At 45.6% G+C, this 16,322-nt stretch overlaps 1 protein-coding gene across 1 annotated transcript in view; it reads left to right on the top strand.

Annotated features, from left to right (window-relative positions):
• The first annotated feature begins 442 nt into the window (after positions 1-442).
• mal (maroon-like) overlaps positions 443-16,322 on the top strand; it is a 594,674-nt gene continuing 578,794 nt past the window's right edge. The window contains exon 1 of the mRNA XM_068386135.1: positions 443-724. Coding sequence (XP_068242236.1) covers positions 631-724 — 94 coding nt within the window. The 5' untranslated portion in view covers positions 443-630. The remainder of the gene's footprint in view (positions 725-16,322) is intronic.

The raw sequence follows: 16,322 nt of genomic DNA, 5'->3' as shown, positions 1-16,322 counted from the left end.
GTGGCATAAGTGAATCTGGCTCAACAGGTGTTCCTTATAGGAGTTGGATTCCTTTTATTGTGCAATGATGTATCTAATAACATTAGTATTACTTTTATTTCATCTCAGGGATGAGACTGAACTCCATTTTCTACTTGACGTTCCCACAAGGGGTCTGTTACGCATAAACTGTCATATGAAATGATAATGATATCTGCGGTGGTCCGCAGATAATCCATGACAGACACACCCACGTGATCACGTGGATCTACATGGCAGACGTACGATGATTGTTATTTACATTTTTCCAAATCCTTTACTGACATGTATGATTTCTAATATTGATTAGTTTGAATGCTGTTTATTATGCAAACATATATTCAGTGTCAATATTGTTTATAAGTTTCTTTAAATAAAGATGATTAGCCATTCTCTAAACGAAGTAACTTATAAGGGATAGCTAATGATCATACCGCTGGCACCGTAGCGGCAAGGTCGTTCCTGCGCCCTTTACCTGTGTTCACCTGTAATCCCAAATTGCATTGAACGGGTCCGAATGCCTGAGCCAAGTAACGATGACGTTCCAAAATCTTCATCATTTATTGAACTCTGTTATCTGTTCAATTACATTAAGCTAGAAGAGCCGGATGAATGATGGCCAGAATTCCAAGCGAGTTTGAAAACTATAAAATCCCTGCGAATTATGATGTGCAAAGGGTTCAGGAGGATTTTGTGCGATGTAAAGGTGAGCAAGACTTGGTATTTGTTTAAGGTTTCCCCGTCCGTAACTACAATAGTACTTTTTTTTGCTTTAAATTTGTTTGACATCTAAAAATTGTGCTCTCTTTAATTGCATTACGGTCGAGGACTTAATGTCGTATCTAAGGCCTAGCCAGAATTTGCTTGAATTAACTGAAATCTCTTTCATGGTACAATTTGTCCGTGAAATTACTGAATAATTAATCATGTCACGAGAAGGAAAAAATATAAAACTATTACAAGGGCAAATTTGCACTTGCACATTAGTACATTAACCTTTTTGAAGAAAATTAGAATGATCCTTCTCATTATTAGGTTCTCTGAATGGTATTGAAATCGATGTTTATCGGAAACTCTCATTTTCCAAGTGACAAAGACGTTTGAAACATTAAAAGATATGAATGAAAACCTGTATTTCAAGAGGGAAACATAGGTACAACTGAGCCCTAGGTTCCCTACCTAACTTAACCTAAGATGTTCTTTGACCCCATCGGACTTTGTATTCTTATTGTATCCCAATTTAAGTACTATCCTTATTGTGGCCTCCCTCTTGAATCATGGTTTGTTAATTGTTACTATGTAGGTAGTAGGTTGGTCAGGCACCAGGTACCTGTTTATATAACTACCACTAAATAGTTATTGGGTTCCTTGACTGGCCATACAGAACTACAATGGATCCCTCTCTTTGATTATGGCTCATTTTTCCTTTGCCTACACAAATACTGAATAGTCCGGCCTATTTTTTCCGCATCCTCCTTCGTCCTCATACACCTGACAACACTACTGCACAGTAATTGTTCAGTGTCTACATTCCTTTTGGCTAGGGTAGAAGAAACTCCTTAGAGTAAGCAGCTCTTGTAGGACAAGGACGCTCCAAAATCAAACCATTGTTCTCTAGTCTTAGGTAGTGCTATAGCCTCTGAATAGTAACATGGTCTTCCACTGTTTTAGGGTAGAGTTCTCTTGCTTGAGGGTACAATCAGCACACTATTCGGTAATTCTATACAATAGCTCTACCAGCAAATTATCAAATTTAAGCACTTCCACTATAAAGAGGTAAGTTTATGGTTTTATATGATATATAAAGGTAAATTTTTAGTTTCAGCCAAATTTGGAAAAATGCAATAAAAATATATTTGTTGCATCAGAAATAGTGTGGTTTCAATGAATTTAACGTTTATTTTGACTGCAAACCAACCGATTTAGAGATTTACTATGTATACCCTAGTTCATCCCACCAATTATGGGGGACACCCTTTGGGAACCGGGGTTTTGGGTGGGGGAAGGGGGGGGGAGGGTGTTGGGGCATTGAATGATATTTGCAATAAATGAATAATTAATGTTCCAGCACCCCTCCCCCATACCCCTAACTAGGCCTACCGGGGGGAGGGGGGTAGGGCCCCCCAGCGACCCCTCCTTAAAGCCACAGTAATTTTCAGGGCACCACAGAACCTAACAAACCCACCTAACCTAACCTAGGGGCCCTGTACCCCTACCGGGGGGGGCTTCGCCCCCCCTGCGACCCCCCCTTAAGGCCACAGTAATTTTCAGGGCACCACAGAACCTAACAAACCCACCTAACCTAACCTAGGGGCCCTGTACCCCTACCGGGGGGGCTTCGCCCCCCCTGCGACCCCCCCTTATGGCCACAGTAATTTTCAAGGCACCACAGAACCTAACAAACCCACCTAACCTAACCTAGGGGCCCTGTACCCCTACCGGGGGGGCTTCGCCCCCCCTGCGACCCCCCCCCTTAAGGCCACAGTAATTTTCAGGGCACCACAGAACCTAACAAACCCACCTAACCTAACCTAGGGGCCCTGTACCCCTACCGGGGGGGGCGAAGGCCCCCCCTGCGACCCCCCCTTTAACCAGGGGTAAATTTGAATACAGTGAACCCTCGTTTATCACGGTAGATAGGTTCCAGTCGCGGCCGCGATAGGTGAAAATCCGCGAAGTAGTGACACCATATTTACCTATTTATTCAACATGTATATTCAGACTTTTAAAACCTTCCCTTGTACGTAGTACTGTTAACAAACTACCCTTTAATGTACAGAACACTTAATGCATGTACTACAGTACCCTAAACTAAAACAGGCACAAATATTAAAGGTGATTTTATATCATGCATTTCCTAAACATGCTAAAAAGCACGATAAATAATGGCAACCAATGTTTTGTTTACATTTATCTCTGATCATAATGTAGAAACAAACTGGAGGTAGAGCTTTGCTTATTACCCAGACATATTTCCCATACTTTTCCCTTAGAACTACATCACATCTTCCTACTTTAGATATATAGATATATATATATATATATATATATATATATATATATATATATATATATATATATATATATATATATATATATATATATATATATATATATATATATATATATATATATATATATATATATATATATATATATTATATATATATTTATATGTATACACATATACATACCTACATATATACATAAATACATGCATACATATATATATATATATATATATATATATATATATATATATATATATATATATATATATATATATATATATATATATTACTGTATATATATGGGTTATGGAAAAAATCCGCGAAGTGGTGAATCCGCGATGGTCGAACCGCGAAGTAGCGAGGGTTCACTGTATATATATTTTGTTAAATCAGTTCTTACCTTAAACGGAAGATGACGATGAAGATGTGGAAGGTTGTGGTTGACCCTCTTCTGAATCATCAAGTACTGGAATACGTTCAGATTTGGTACAATACCACACATGTCTATCCTCACGAAAATGTAAAGGCGAATCACATTTACCACACTGGACACTTAAAGGTAATACGGAATGCTCCCTTAGAAAACGATTCACTACTTCAGGAGTTCCATTATAATTCCCATGAAATCGGCCGATCACATCAAAATAGGAATAACGACATATTTCACACAACCGTACCGGAGGATCCATGACAGTAAAGTGACGTGTGATGAAAATATAGAAACCGGAACTTTTGAAAACCGAAAACAAACGACAATCACGGGTTTCTCCCATAATGAAATAGGGAAAAAAACAAAATACTATCGTTTACAATGTTATATTGCACGAAAAACAGATCCTTGAAACAAGACTGAGAGACCAATGAATCGTCCAATAATAACCCTTGAAAAGAACCCAGTAGTATTTAGATTGGAGGAGCGACATTAGTGGGAGGAGCAAATGCGCATTCAAGCAAATATTGTCACATTGCGCAATGGGGAGGAGCCAAGTAAGATGAAAACAGATATACAAACTAACAAGAGCTACCTTGCGTGCCCATGGAAAGATATACACTAAACTTAGAAAAAGTCAAGACCTTCAATTCCTGAAATATTTTTTTTCTCTGTAAGTATGCATTAGCGACAATAATGTATTGAGAAGAAGTGTTTTGTTATCACGTGCTTTACTAGGAAAATATATTAATATAATACATTTCCCAATTTGGTTGAATCTAAAACTTTACCTATATAAATGTAAGTGGCACTAGGTCTAAAAGTGGTTTAAAAATCAAAGTTAAATTTGACCCTCCTGGAAAAACTAAGTCCCTCGACTTCTTAACTATCAAATTCCTCTTCAGACTGAGCTCTCGGTTGTACGTTAAAACAAAGATTGTCAGAATTTAATCGAAAATCGCGGCAACCGCCTTGTGGTGGTTGTGTGGTTAGATGATTAACAACCCTTACAGGGTGGTACTTGGAATCTTTCCCGTTTTCTGTTCCTCAGATTATCTCTGCCGGCCGGATCGACAACATCGTTGGTCCGCCATTTAGAGTTTTTCGGATCGCTTTCCCTTCATCGCCTTTTTGGACTTCGTTTTTGGTGAAGTACACTGTGTTGGGATTTGGCAATCGGGTTTGTTTTTTCTTTTTTGTCTTTTTTCCTTTCTTATCATGAGTGAAAAAATTCATTTTCGTATTTGTGCGAATGATATTTGCAAGGTGAGGTTACCGAAAGTGTCGGTTGACCCTCATACTATCTGTATGGGTTGCAGGGGGTTTGAATGTGCTCTAGATAATAGGTGCAAGGAATGCCAGGTTTTAAATGATGATAATTGGTTAGCTATGAAGCGCTATGTGCGCAAACTTGAAGTTGATAGAGTTAGGAGAGCTAAATCAAAGTCAAAGTCTGCTAGTGATCCTAGCTTAGATTTATCTATTGACCCTTTAATTGTAACCTCTTTGGAAGTTATTCCTTCCCCGAATGAAGTAACTCCTGCCCCTTCTACAGGATCTGTGCCTACGGATGACCCTGGGTATGCTAAATTAGCTGCTGAATTAGAGGCCATTAAAGCACAATTGGAGGCCTTTAAAGGTAAGGGTGTAAGTGAAATTAGTGCTTGTGAAACTGCAGTGGAGGTGGCGGCTGATCGAATCTGTCATACCCCTAGGTCTAGACCTCTACCAAGCTCCCAGGACCAAGGGAAAGGTACGTCGAAAGCCGAAAGGGGGTGAGAGGTGCTTATCCTCGGTCAGTCGTCCCCTCAGACAGTCTTGTTGCGATCTCCCAGGCTGCTCTTGACCGCCGTAGAAAAGGCGTGTCGGGTACGTTTGTGTCTTCGCCTGATCCTTCTCCCAGACGTAATTGGCGTTACGAATCAAGACCAGTGAAGAGAGGGTGGAACAGGGATGTGCAGTCTCCCTCTCCCGGTTCGAGTAGCCGAGATCCTGATCCTTCGGAAGACGATTTCGATGTTATTCCTGTTAAGAGGGCGAAACAGAGATTCCTTAGCCCAGTTAATCCTGCTAAACTCCCTGCTTCTTCTGCCAGCGCTCCCAGTCAAGCCGTACGACAACTGCCTTCTTCGGAACCGCGAGAGCCATCGGAGGTTGCTAAAGCTTTCATGGTTGTTATGCAGGAACAACTTTCATCGTTAGTTCAAGCTTTCACCCACCCTTCACAGTCCATCAGACGTAAGGACGTCTCTTTACCTGTTAAGAGATCATCTTCTAAGAGAGAACGTAGTATCTCTCCCAAGAAAACTCTGCGCACTTCTTCGGCCGTACGACAACGCACACCCTCTTCATCAGCACGCTGCCAGGAATTTCCTTCCCCCCTCTCTCGGCGCCAGGACGATACTGCCTCTCGTTCTCGGCGCCGGGACGATTTCGTTTCTCATTCGAAAGGCCAGGACGGCACCGCCTCGTTTCTAAGGAAACAGGACGAATGCAGTCTGCATTTTCAAGACGAAGGCAGCCTGCATCTTCAGGACGATTCCGTTTCTCGTCATCGTGACGATACCGCTTCTTGTCATCGTGACGATACCGCTTCTCGCCGACAGGATGTTAGCGGCGCTCGGCGCCAGGATTCAAACAGCTCTCGCTGCCAGACTGCTTGCAGCCCAACTCTTCAAGATGTTATCCTTGAGCAGGACCTCGAAGATATTTCGGAAGAGGAAGAAAAACCTGCCGACTCTTCTAGTGATTATAAGGTTCTTTCTCGCTCTCTTTTGGAACTTTATGGGGAGGAATTTCAACCTTCGGCCCCTCGATCTCCTCAGTCTCAATTTACCAGGGAGAAAGCTACAAAGTCTTCGGCCTACATCAAAATGAAACTTTCAATTTCGGCCAGGAAAGCTCTCGCTAAGATGGATGATTGGATGAAGGAACGGAGACAAGCTGTCAAGACCACCTTTTCTTTTCCACCTTCTCGGCTCGCTTCCAAGGCCGGTATGTGGTATGAGACAGGGGAACCTTTGGGGTTAGGAGTGCCTGCCTTCTCCCAAGGTGACTTCTCTGCTCTTGTGGACTCGGCAAGAAGGCATGCTTTAAACTCTGCCAAGGTGATGTGGTCCATGTCGGAGCTTGATCACCTCATCAAGGGAATTTTCAGGGTTTTAGAGGTTTTAGCTTCCTGGACTGGTCTCTCGGGACTGGCCAGGAAGTCTGAACTCCTGGAGGACACGAAGGACCTGACGAGTATCATGTCCTGCATGGACAAAGCTCTAAGGGATGGAGCGAATGAATTGGCTTCCCTTTTCTCACCAGGGGTCTTAAAGAAGAGGGCCCTTTTGTGCTCCTTCACCTCTAGATCTGTGACTGTTGCCCAGAAGTCGGAGCTGCTTTACGCCCCTTTTTCACGTCATCTCTTTCCTGAAGCTCTGGTTAGAGATATCTCCCTTTCTCTGGCACAGAAGGCTACTCAGGACCTTTTGTCTCGGTCTGCTAGGAACACCTTACCTGTTGCTCCTGCTCCTCTGAAGAAGGAAGAGAAGAAGTTTCAACAGCCCTTTCGGGGCAGGACCTCCTCGAGAGCGGATTTTAGGGGGAGAAGACAAGAGTCAGGGCCAAGGACCAGCAGAGGTGCGTTTAGGCCCCGGTCCAAAAAATGAGGTGGAAGTCCTCCAGACACCAGTAGGAGCAAGACTGTCTCGTTTTTGGCAGTCTTGGAAAAGGAGAGGGGCGGACGCCTGGTCCCTCTCGGTCGTCAAGGAAGGTTACAAGATCCCCTTTTTAAAGAAACCACCTCTTTCAGACACTCCCCTAGCCTTAGTGGCTCAGTACACCGACGCGGGGAAACGAGAGGCTCTTTTGGAGCTAGTCGACCAGATGTTGGTTAAGGGAGCAATAGAGCCGGTTCAAGACCTCGCCTCCCCAGGCTTTTACAATCGCCTGTTTCTGGTTCCCAAGAACTCGGGTGGATGGAGACCAGTCCTAGATGTCAGCTCTCTGAACGCCTTCGTGGAGAAAACAATGTTCTCCATGGAGACGACTCAGTGAGTGCTGGCTGCAGTTCGTCCAGGTGACTGGATGGTATCTCTCGACCTGCAGGACGCTTATTTTCACGTCCCCATTCATCCGTCTTCAAGGAGATATCTGAGATTTGTGTTCCAGGGCAAGTGCTTCTAATTCAGGGCACTTTGCTTCGGTCTCAGCACAGCTCCCCAAGTTTTTACCAGACTAATGGCGAACGTGACAGGCTGGTTACACCAGGAGGGGATAAGGGTCTCCTTCTATCTAGACGACTGGCTGATCCGATCACAGTCGAAAGAAAAATGTCTGGAGGACCTAATGAAGAGGTATACGATGACTCAGGACCTGGGACTCATCGTCAACTGGGGGAAGTCTCAGACTACAGGTATTCTCTATTTGGGGATAGTTCTGAATTCAGTTCTTTTTCGGGCTTCTCCCTCCCAGGAGAGGCAGATCAGGTGCCTGGACAAAGTCAAAGACTTTTTAAGGAAGCAGGAATGCTCAGTGAAGGAGTGGATGAGTCTGCTGGGAACTCTATCCTCCCTGGAGCAGTTTGTCCCGTTGGGGAGACTGCACCTAAGGCCTCTGCAACACTTCCTCGCAAAGGTTTGGAACAGAAAGATCCAGGAGGACTCTCTTTCTTTTCCCATACCGACAAAGATCAAGGATCTTTTGATGTGGTGACTGGACCCAGCTCTGTTGGGAAAAGGGATCTCCTTGTTCAAGAAGAACCCCGACCTAGTGTTATTCTCAGACGCGTCCGAGTCGGGCTGGGGAGCAACACTAGGGAGCAAAGAGGTCTCAGGTATTTGGGAAGGGAGTCAGATCAGTTGGCATATCAACAGGAAGGAATTGATGGCTATTTTGTTAGGGCTAAAGGCCTTCAAAACCTCAGTGTCAGGAAAGACTGTGGAGATCAATTCCGACAACACCACAGCTCTCGCGTACATAAGGAAGCAAGGGGGAACTCGCTCCCTCTCTCTGTTCACAGCTGCGAGAGAGCTTCTCCTTTGGGCGAACGAGAACGAGACTCAGCTGTTGACAAGGTTTGTTCAAGGGCAGAGAAACATCAGGGCAGACATGCTCAGCAGGAGGGGACAAGTCCTTCCCACAGAGTGGACTCTCAACCCGCATGTCTGTCTAAGCCTCTGGAAGTTGTGGGGCAGACCATTAATAGACCTTTTTGCCTCCAGTCTAAACAAGAGGATCCCCAACTACTGCTCCCTAGTCCCGGACGAGGAAGCTGTTGCAGTGGCCGCCTTCTTGATGGATTGGACGGGGCTGGACATGTATGCCTTTCCCCCGTTCAAGATCATCAATCTGGTTGTCAGGAAATTCGCTCTCCTCGATTCGGGATGAATGATCCTAGTGGCTCCATTCTGGCCTGCGAGGGAATGGTTCACCGAAGTGGTAGGGTTGCTGATTGGACATTCCAAGAAGACTCCCGGCAAGTCCAGATCTTCTCAGACAACCCCACTTCGAGAGATTTCATCAAAACCCCCTCGCTCTCAATCTGACTGCCTTCTGACTGTCGAGAAGCTCGTTAGATCTCGAGGCTTTTCGGCACAAGCGGCGAAAGCTATTGCCAGAGCAAGGAGGATCTCTTCACAAAGAGTCTACCATTCAAAGTGGGAGACCTTTAGAGCTTGGTGCAAGAGGCACAAGGTTTCCTCGTCCTCTACCTCTCTAAGCGAGATTGCAGACTTTCATTTGTACCTCAGGCAGGATGCTAAGCTGGCTGTATCTACCATTAAAGGATACAGGAGCATGCTCTCAACCGTCTTTAGGCATAGAGGCTTAGAGTTATCTCAGAATAAGGACTTGCAGGACCTCATTAGGTCTTTTGAGACAACGAAGCAGGTGCAGTTAAGACCCCCTTCTTGGAACCTGGATGTGGTGTTTAAGTTTTTGTGCTCCAAGAAGTTTGAGCCTATCTCGCAAGCTTCTCTGCGAGATGTGACTAAGAAAACCCTCTTCCTTTTGACTCTAGCGACTGCCAGGAGGATCAGCGAGGTCCAGGCAATCGAGAAGCGTGTAGGCTTCACCCAAAATGGAGTGGTTTGTGCCTTAAGATTCGACTTTCTCGCCAAGAATGAGAACCCTTCGAAACCCTGGCCCAGGACTTTTGAAGTCCCTAACCTCACGAATCTAGTGGGTCAGGAACAGGAAAGCCTCCTCTGCCCGGTTAGGGCTCTCAAGGCTCATTTGGCCCACACTAAGAACGTGAGGGGTGCTTCCAACTCCTTATGGTGTTCGGTGAAGGATCCTCAAAAACCCCTGTCAAAGAAACTATTAGGGAAGCCAACCTCTTTTGTGAGGAAGAAAACTTCGCCCTGTTGAAAGTATGGGCTCACGAAGTAAGAGCCATTGCTACCTCACTGGCATACCGGAAAAATTGTCAGTTAGGCAGATCATGGACGCAACGTTCTGGAGGAGCAACTCTGTCTTCGCTTCTCATTACCTCAGAGAGGTAAGAGTGGACTATGACAAGTGTTATACCTTGGGCTCATACGTAGCTGCGGCTTCTGTTTTAGGCAAAGGAGTTACTACCCCCACTCAACCTTAGTTTGTGTACTTGTTTGTGTTTTTTATGGTTGTCTGAGGTCCTCGTCTTGTGGTACGGTTCCTTCAGTCCAGATAGATAGCTTATATCTATTTCTGCAAGATTAGATGGTTAGGTTTAGTAAGGTTGCAATTCTTTTTTATTTTATGGGGCGAATGTAGTTTCTGAAGTCTAGTCAAGTTGTTGGTCCTACCCCTTTGACAGACTCAATTGAGTTGTTTGCAGTGTAGCAGGTGTACTCCTGGCTGAACACTCCTAAGGGAAAGCGACTCTAGAGGCAGTTACCTTTGAAGTCAGCTACCTTAGCAGGTAAGGAATCAAGGTGTTTTTTCTCCTACAACTCTTTTGTTGTTTCCCCAACTATGTTTTTCTGTCTGTTTCCCTCCTCCAAATGTGTGAATCAGCTATATATATAACTGCCAGGTAAGTACTATTCATAAAAATGGAGTTTTTATGATAAAACAAAGTTTTATGAATACTTACCTGGCATTTATATATATATTTTAAAGCCCACCCACCTCCCCTCAGGAGACAGGTCGGGCAAAGATAATCTGAGGAACAGAAAACGGGAATGATTCTAAGTACCACCCTGTAAGGGTTGTTAACCATCTAACCACACAACCACCACAAGGTGGTTGCCGCGATTTTCTATTAAATTCTGCCGGAGTCGGGGACTCAGCTATATATGTATAACTGCCAGGTAAGTATTCATAAAACTTTGTTTTATCATAAAAACTCCATTTTAATGTTACTTTTCTTAAACTAGGTTATTTTGATTGTTCATTACTTCTCTTGAATTTTGTTTATTTCCTCATTTCCTTTCTCTACTGGGCTATTTTTCCTTGTTTAAGCCCTTTGGTTTATAGCATCCTGCTTTTCTAAGTAGGGTTGTAGCTTAACAAGTAATAATAATAATACAAACCGAGTCATTCAAGTGAATTACTTCTTGGCGAAGCCAGATATGGCCAGTTGGAAAATTATTGAGGGGCTCACTGTCTGGTATGGCTGTATCACCCTCCCTCTTACCTTAGAGGATGGAATGATGTTGCTGATAACTCATCTGTGTTATGGCTGCTCAAGCGATTGGATGTCATTTACTGGCCTTCAGTTTTCTTACTTTGTTTATTGTTTCTATTTACTATTACAGAATAAGCGTGAAATAATTTGGTGTTATGCTTACTTATCCTAGTACTTGTGGAGGCGCTTGTGGGACTTTCATGAGCTGTCTTCTCATTGATCCTCATCCGTTATGTCCTACCTGCTGAGGACGTAGATGCTCATGGTAGTCCCCTTGTGTTTTACGTAGGTAGTGGTTGTCCTCCCAATGAGAAAAGTTCCATGGCTGACAGAAGAAGAAAACTAAGCATGATTGCTCTCCTTCGATTGCTTTCGCTTTGAATGAGAGTGATAGGTATAGCTCTTCCCGTTTGAGCCCTAATCTTTTCCTACCTGTTCCTTTGTTATCGGGTCTTACCCACCTGGTTTTTACCTGGGTCCTACCCAAGACATGGTAACGAAGGATGGGGATTCTGTTTTTATTACGGCTTTTGATGAGGTAGTTTCTCCTACCCTTCATCATGAGGCTGAGGATTCTACTTCTGTCTCTGAACCTTTAACTTGAGACTTCACTCTAGCCGTTGTCATTGCTCAGGCTAATGCTCGTCTATTGCTGGCTGAAATACCTTGTTCTCCTCATTCACTATCACCTCCTATGACTGTTCTTGTGTTGTATGAGCAGCTCTTAATCCCTAATATCGGTTCTTAAGAGTGATTTTTCTTGGTGCACACTTGGCCTGAGCATACACCAAAGCGTACATCACGCCATCTCTACGCTACTGGCCAAACATTTTGACAGTCACCTGATCTTCCCCCAACTTCGTTGTTGGGAACATACTCTTCTCAATCCCCAGTGAAGTCAGCTATGCCTCTTAGCCTTCAAAGACCTTTAGTTCTTTCTTCTCGAGATAGAGAGGTTACTTTGTCCTTCTCTCTCTCTTAAGAGGAATTGTCTCCGGCACACAGAGCAGTGCATTGTATCACATTTGAAGCACCAACCAAAAGTTGGTTTGCTAGTTAAGAGCGTCGACAGTTGTACAAGCCATTCAGGTGTCTGCTCTCCCACAAGCTTGCGTTTTGGAGGATCAAGCTGCTTCCAGTTTGCGCCCTCAGCATTTTGCCTGGTAGATCATCGGTCTGTGAGTACTTCGTCCTTTCCACATAGGGCTCCATCTTCCTCTCTAACCCTTACCTTAAGAGGAGGAGATTCACCATTCAGCTTATTCTCTATGATTCAACTGTTTGTAAACATGATGCTGCAATTATGAGAGGTTCTTCCTTGCATCTTTCTTCTGATAGGAAAACGTCGGGCAGATCCTAATCCTCTGTTTCCTCGAGTTACTACTCTTGCGTGGCAATCACAACATCTGGTTGCAGCTTCTAAGCATTCAAGACCTCTCTCACCTCAGGAACATATCCCATATGTAAGTGAGGCTAGATTTTTAGGAATATTATTTGATTGCAGGCTGATATTAAAACCTTAAAAATGACATGTTTTGAGGCTTCGCTTTTCAAAGGTTTTGTCCCATACATCAATGGAGCCAGACCACAAAACTCTTAAGTTATACAAGGCTTTAGTTTTTAAAAAATTTAGCTATGAGTGTGAAATATACTCTTCAGCCACCCCAAGCTTTTTTAGGATTTTAAATTCTGTACACCATACTGGTATCAGATTTGCCATAGGAGCATTTAGAACTTCGCCTATCCCAAGCCTCCTTATTGACACTGGAGAATTACCTTTAGACCTTTACCGAATGTCTTCTCTTGTTTGGTATTGGTTTAGGTTGCAAAGACTTCCTAATTCTTTAGTCTATCACATTGTAAACCATGCAAGGCATTGTAGATGCAGTATGGTTTTCGAGTAAAAATATTAGTAAACAGTCTTGATGTAGGTATTAGACTGGCCAGGGCACCAGCCACCCATTGAGATACTACTGCTAGAGAGTTATTGGCCCCTTTGACTGACCAGACAGTACTACATTGGATCCCTGTCTCAGGTTACGGCTCATTTTGTCCTGCCTACACATACACCGAATAGTCTGGGCTACTCTTTCCACATTCTCCCCGGTCCTCATACACTTAACAACACAGAGATTACCAAACAATTCTTCTTTGCTGCAATGTGATTATTCAGTGACTCTGAGAGTACATTTGGGTATGCTGTTCTATTTTATTTCTTTCCCTCTTGTTTTTTTAAGGTTTTATAGTTTGTATATGATAGATCTCATTGGATTTGTTACTGTTCTTGAAATATTGTTTGTTCCATAACTGGAATACAAACCACGCTATTTAATAGGGGTATTACTTTTGGGGTAGCTGAAATGACGAGCCATTAATTTTTAACTAAGGTTAACTACCCACACTGCTAGTTAGCGGGGGTTAGGGAGGGTAGCTTGCTACCGCTCCCCCTCACACACCTGTGATTGAGCTCACTTTGCTTTTGGCTCGGATGGTGAACGGTCGTTGCTGTTCTTCATCCCCGCCGACTTTTGGCAGCCATTAACGCCATTTTGTTTTCTCTTTTTATCTTAGAGTGTGTGTGAAGTTGACTTCTGCAATCATGCGCACCTGCCCTGGACTCTCCGGCCTCCCCTGTGGAACATTTATGTTGGCGGTTAAGACTGATCCTCACGCCCTTTGTCCTTCTTGCAGAGGTCAATGGTGTGATAGAGTCAACAAGTATAGTGAGTGTAGGGAGTGGTCTTCCTCCCAGAGGGAGAGGTTTTTGCGACGGCGTAAGAAGAAGCCCAAGCGGGATATTTCTGCTTTGAAGGTTGCTTCAAAGGGAGTAAAACCCAAGGCCTCTTCTTCCATCGCCCAGACCTCCTCCGAAACTCCTAATTGGTCGGTCTCTTACGAGAGACCGTCGAGTAGTAGCGTAGACTAAGTTATTTCTGACCAACCCCGGGTCTCGAGAGATGAGGTTGCTTCCCCTAGTGAAGCAGCACCACCTCTCCCCTCGAGTGAGGCCTTGTCACTAACTTCCGTCTTTCAGATTTGGTCCTCCTTGGGGCTCACGGGTTCGCCCTCCAAGGAGGCCCTGCATGAGTTCATCCGCATGGGTGCTTCTGTCAAGTAATCGTCGTCGCCGTCAGAGGTAGATCCCCTGACTTTTGTTGACGTTGTTGTGTGAGAGGTGTCTCATGCGACATCACCCATCTCCTCTGCCACTCCAAATTCTACAACTGTAGCTGCCGACTTAGTTTCCCCCATTCCTGACCATCCTCCGAGGGGGAAACTAAGTTCAACGTCTGTCTTTCTTGGAAGTGTTTCTTCCCCTCGGGGAGTTCACTTACAGAGACTCAATGCAGTCCCCTGCAGAGGATCCTCTAGATCCTCATTCATCTATCACTGCACCTGCAACCAGTCTTGTGACTTCGGTCCTGGACCTCTCTGCAGATCGTTCGCGATCTCCTTCGGTGGATGGTCGTCCTTCAAAAGGACACGTCGACCATCCATCCAACAGACCTGCCGACCTTCCATCGCCATTCCTGTCGCCTGTTGATCCTAATAAAGCTCCTCCAAAGTGCGCAACTGAGCGCCATCACTCTTGCCCTGCGCACCACGCGCCCTGACCAGCGCTCACCAGCAGCTCGTCAGTCCACAACGCTTTGGCGCACCACTCATTCTGCTCACCCTCACAGATGGCAGCAGCCTCTCGCACTTCCGCGCCATCAGTCTCCTGATCTTCAGCGCTCTCATGCGCTCCATGCACACGCGTGCCCACGATCACCTGCGCACCCTGTGCACGCCCAGGGTCGCCTAGGCGCCAGCGCACTTGCGCTCTCCTGCACCTATGCGCCCTGCGCACGCGCCCACGATCTCCTACGCGCCAGCACTCTCCTGTGTACCAGTATTTACCTGTGCTCCCTACATTACCTGCGCACCAGCGCTCTCCTGTGCGCCATCTTGCGCGTCAACCTACACGCCATCTCTCTGCTCACGAGTCTGTAGGTGAGGCGACAACCACGTTACCGCCCTCACCTGCGCGCCAGAACAAGTGCGCTCACCTGCGCGCCATCTTTCTCCCGCGTGCACACAGATGCGCGTGCGCATGGCTCATCATGATTCTCCTGCGAGCCCGCCAACATTCTCCCATGCGCGAATACCAATATTCTCTCGTGCGAGCGCCAATCTCCTCCCACGAGCGAGCATGCGCACCGACAGGCACGTCATCGGCAAGGTCGCAATCGCCTCATTCCCCTCCCCGCAAGCGCATACCATCGCTCATTGTGGGAGAGGGGAAACACTTTCATGCAGAGGGGTTCAGGATCCCTAAGCTACCTTCTAAGGCGAACCCATCTAGCACAATAACTCCTCCTAGGGAACCTTCGGTCCCTTTCCCTTTAGGGGATCTGTCTGACAGTGCGTCTGTTAGCCAGCAGCCCTGGTTCAGTGCCTTAATCAGAGCCGTAACCCAGGCTTTCAAGCCTGTCCTGTCTGATCACTCATCAGAGCGACCTATAGCTCTAGACTTAAGGCACAGAACCATGGCTTCCTCTACCCCATTTGAAGAGGAAAAGAGGAGTTCCCCGAGGGCAAAGCTGACTCCATGCAGACCATTGAGGCAAGTTCCTCAGACAAACTCTCCATCCCTGTCGGACGAAGATCTCCCGTCACCTAGGGGACCATACAAAGAGAGAGACTTCCCCATCGCACCAATGGAGGAAATCTCTCTTCACACTGAGAGTTCCCCGCAGTCTGAGAACAGAAGGGACATGTCACACACATCGACGTTGGAGTCTTAACTCCTTCCCTTGAAGGAATCCAAAGACTCCAAAACCCTGCAGAAGTCCTCCACTAGGGCTAGAATGGAACCAGCCAGCCACTCAGTGATTGTCCGCGACTCTCCCCAAGAAGAGCCTTTGGGGACAGAAGGAGACTTCGCTGCAAGTCCTACAACAGGAGGAGACCTGCAGGAGTTGGAACATGCATTCTGGCAGGTTCTGACTGTAATGAGGGTTCTCAATGGGTTTTCCGACCCAGAGATCCCTCCTCGAGAGGGAAAAGACACGGTCCTAGACCGCGTCTTTGGTACTCAAAAACCCTCACAGACCAGTGCTGGTCTTAAGGGGTAAAGGGTACCAGGAACAAGATCGCCCAGCAGCTCTCAGAGTTTGCCTCCTCCAGTCGTTCCGGTACCACGAACAAGCTCCTCCCACCTCCTAGCGTACAGCAGAGGAGGTACTTTGAGATCCTGGAGGATCCCAGTTCAGCTCTTCCTCTT

The sequence above is a fragment of the Palaemon carinicauda genome, chromosome 1, assembly GCF_036898095.1.
Source record: "Palaemon carinicauda isolate YSFRI2023 chromosome 1, ASM3689809v2, whole genome shotgun sequence".
NCBI classification, from domain to species: Eukaryota; Metazoa; Arthropoda; class Malacostraca; order Decapoda; family Palaemonidae; genus Palaemon; species Palaemon carinicauda.
The sequence above is the reverse complement of the archived record's forward strand: the minus strand, read 5'-3'. Positions and strand labels throughout refer to the sequence as shown.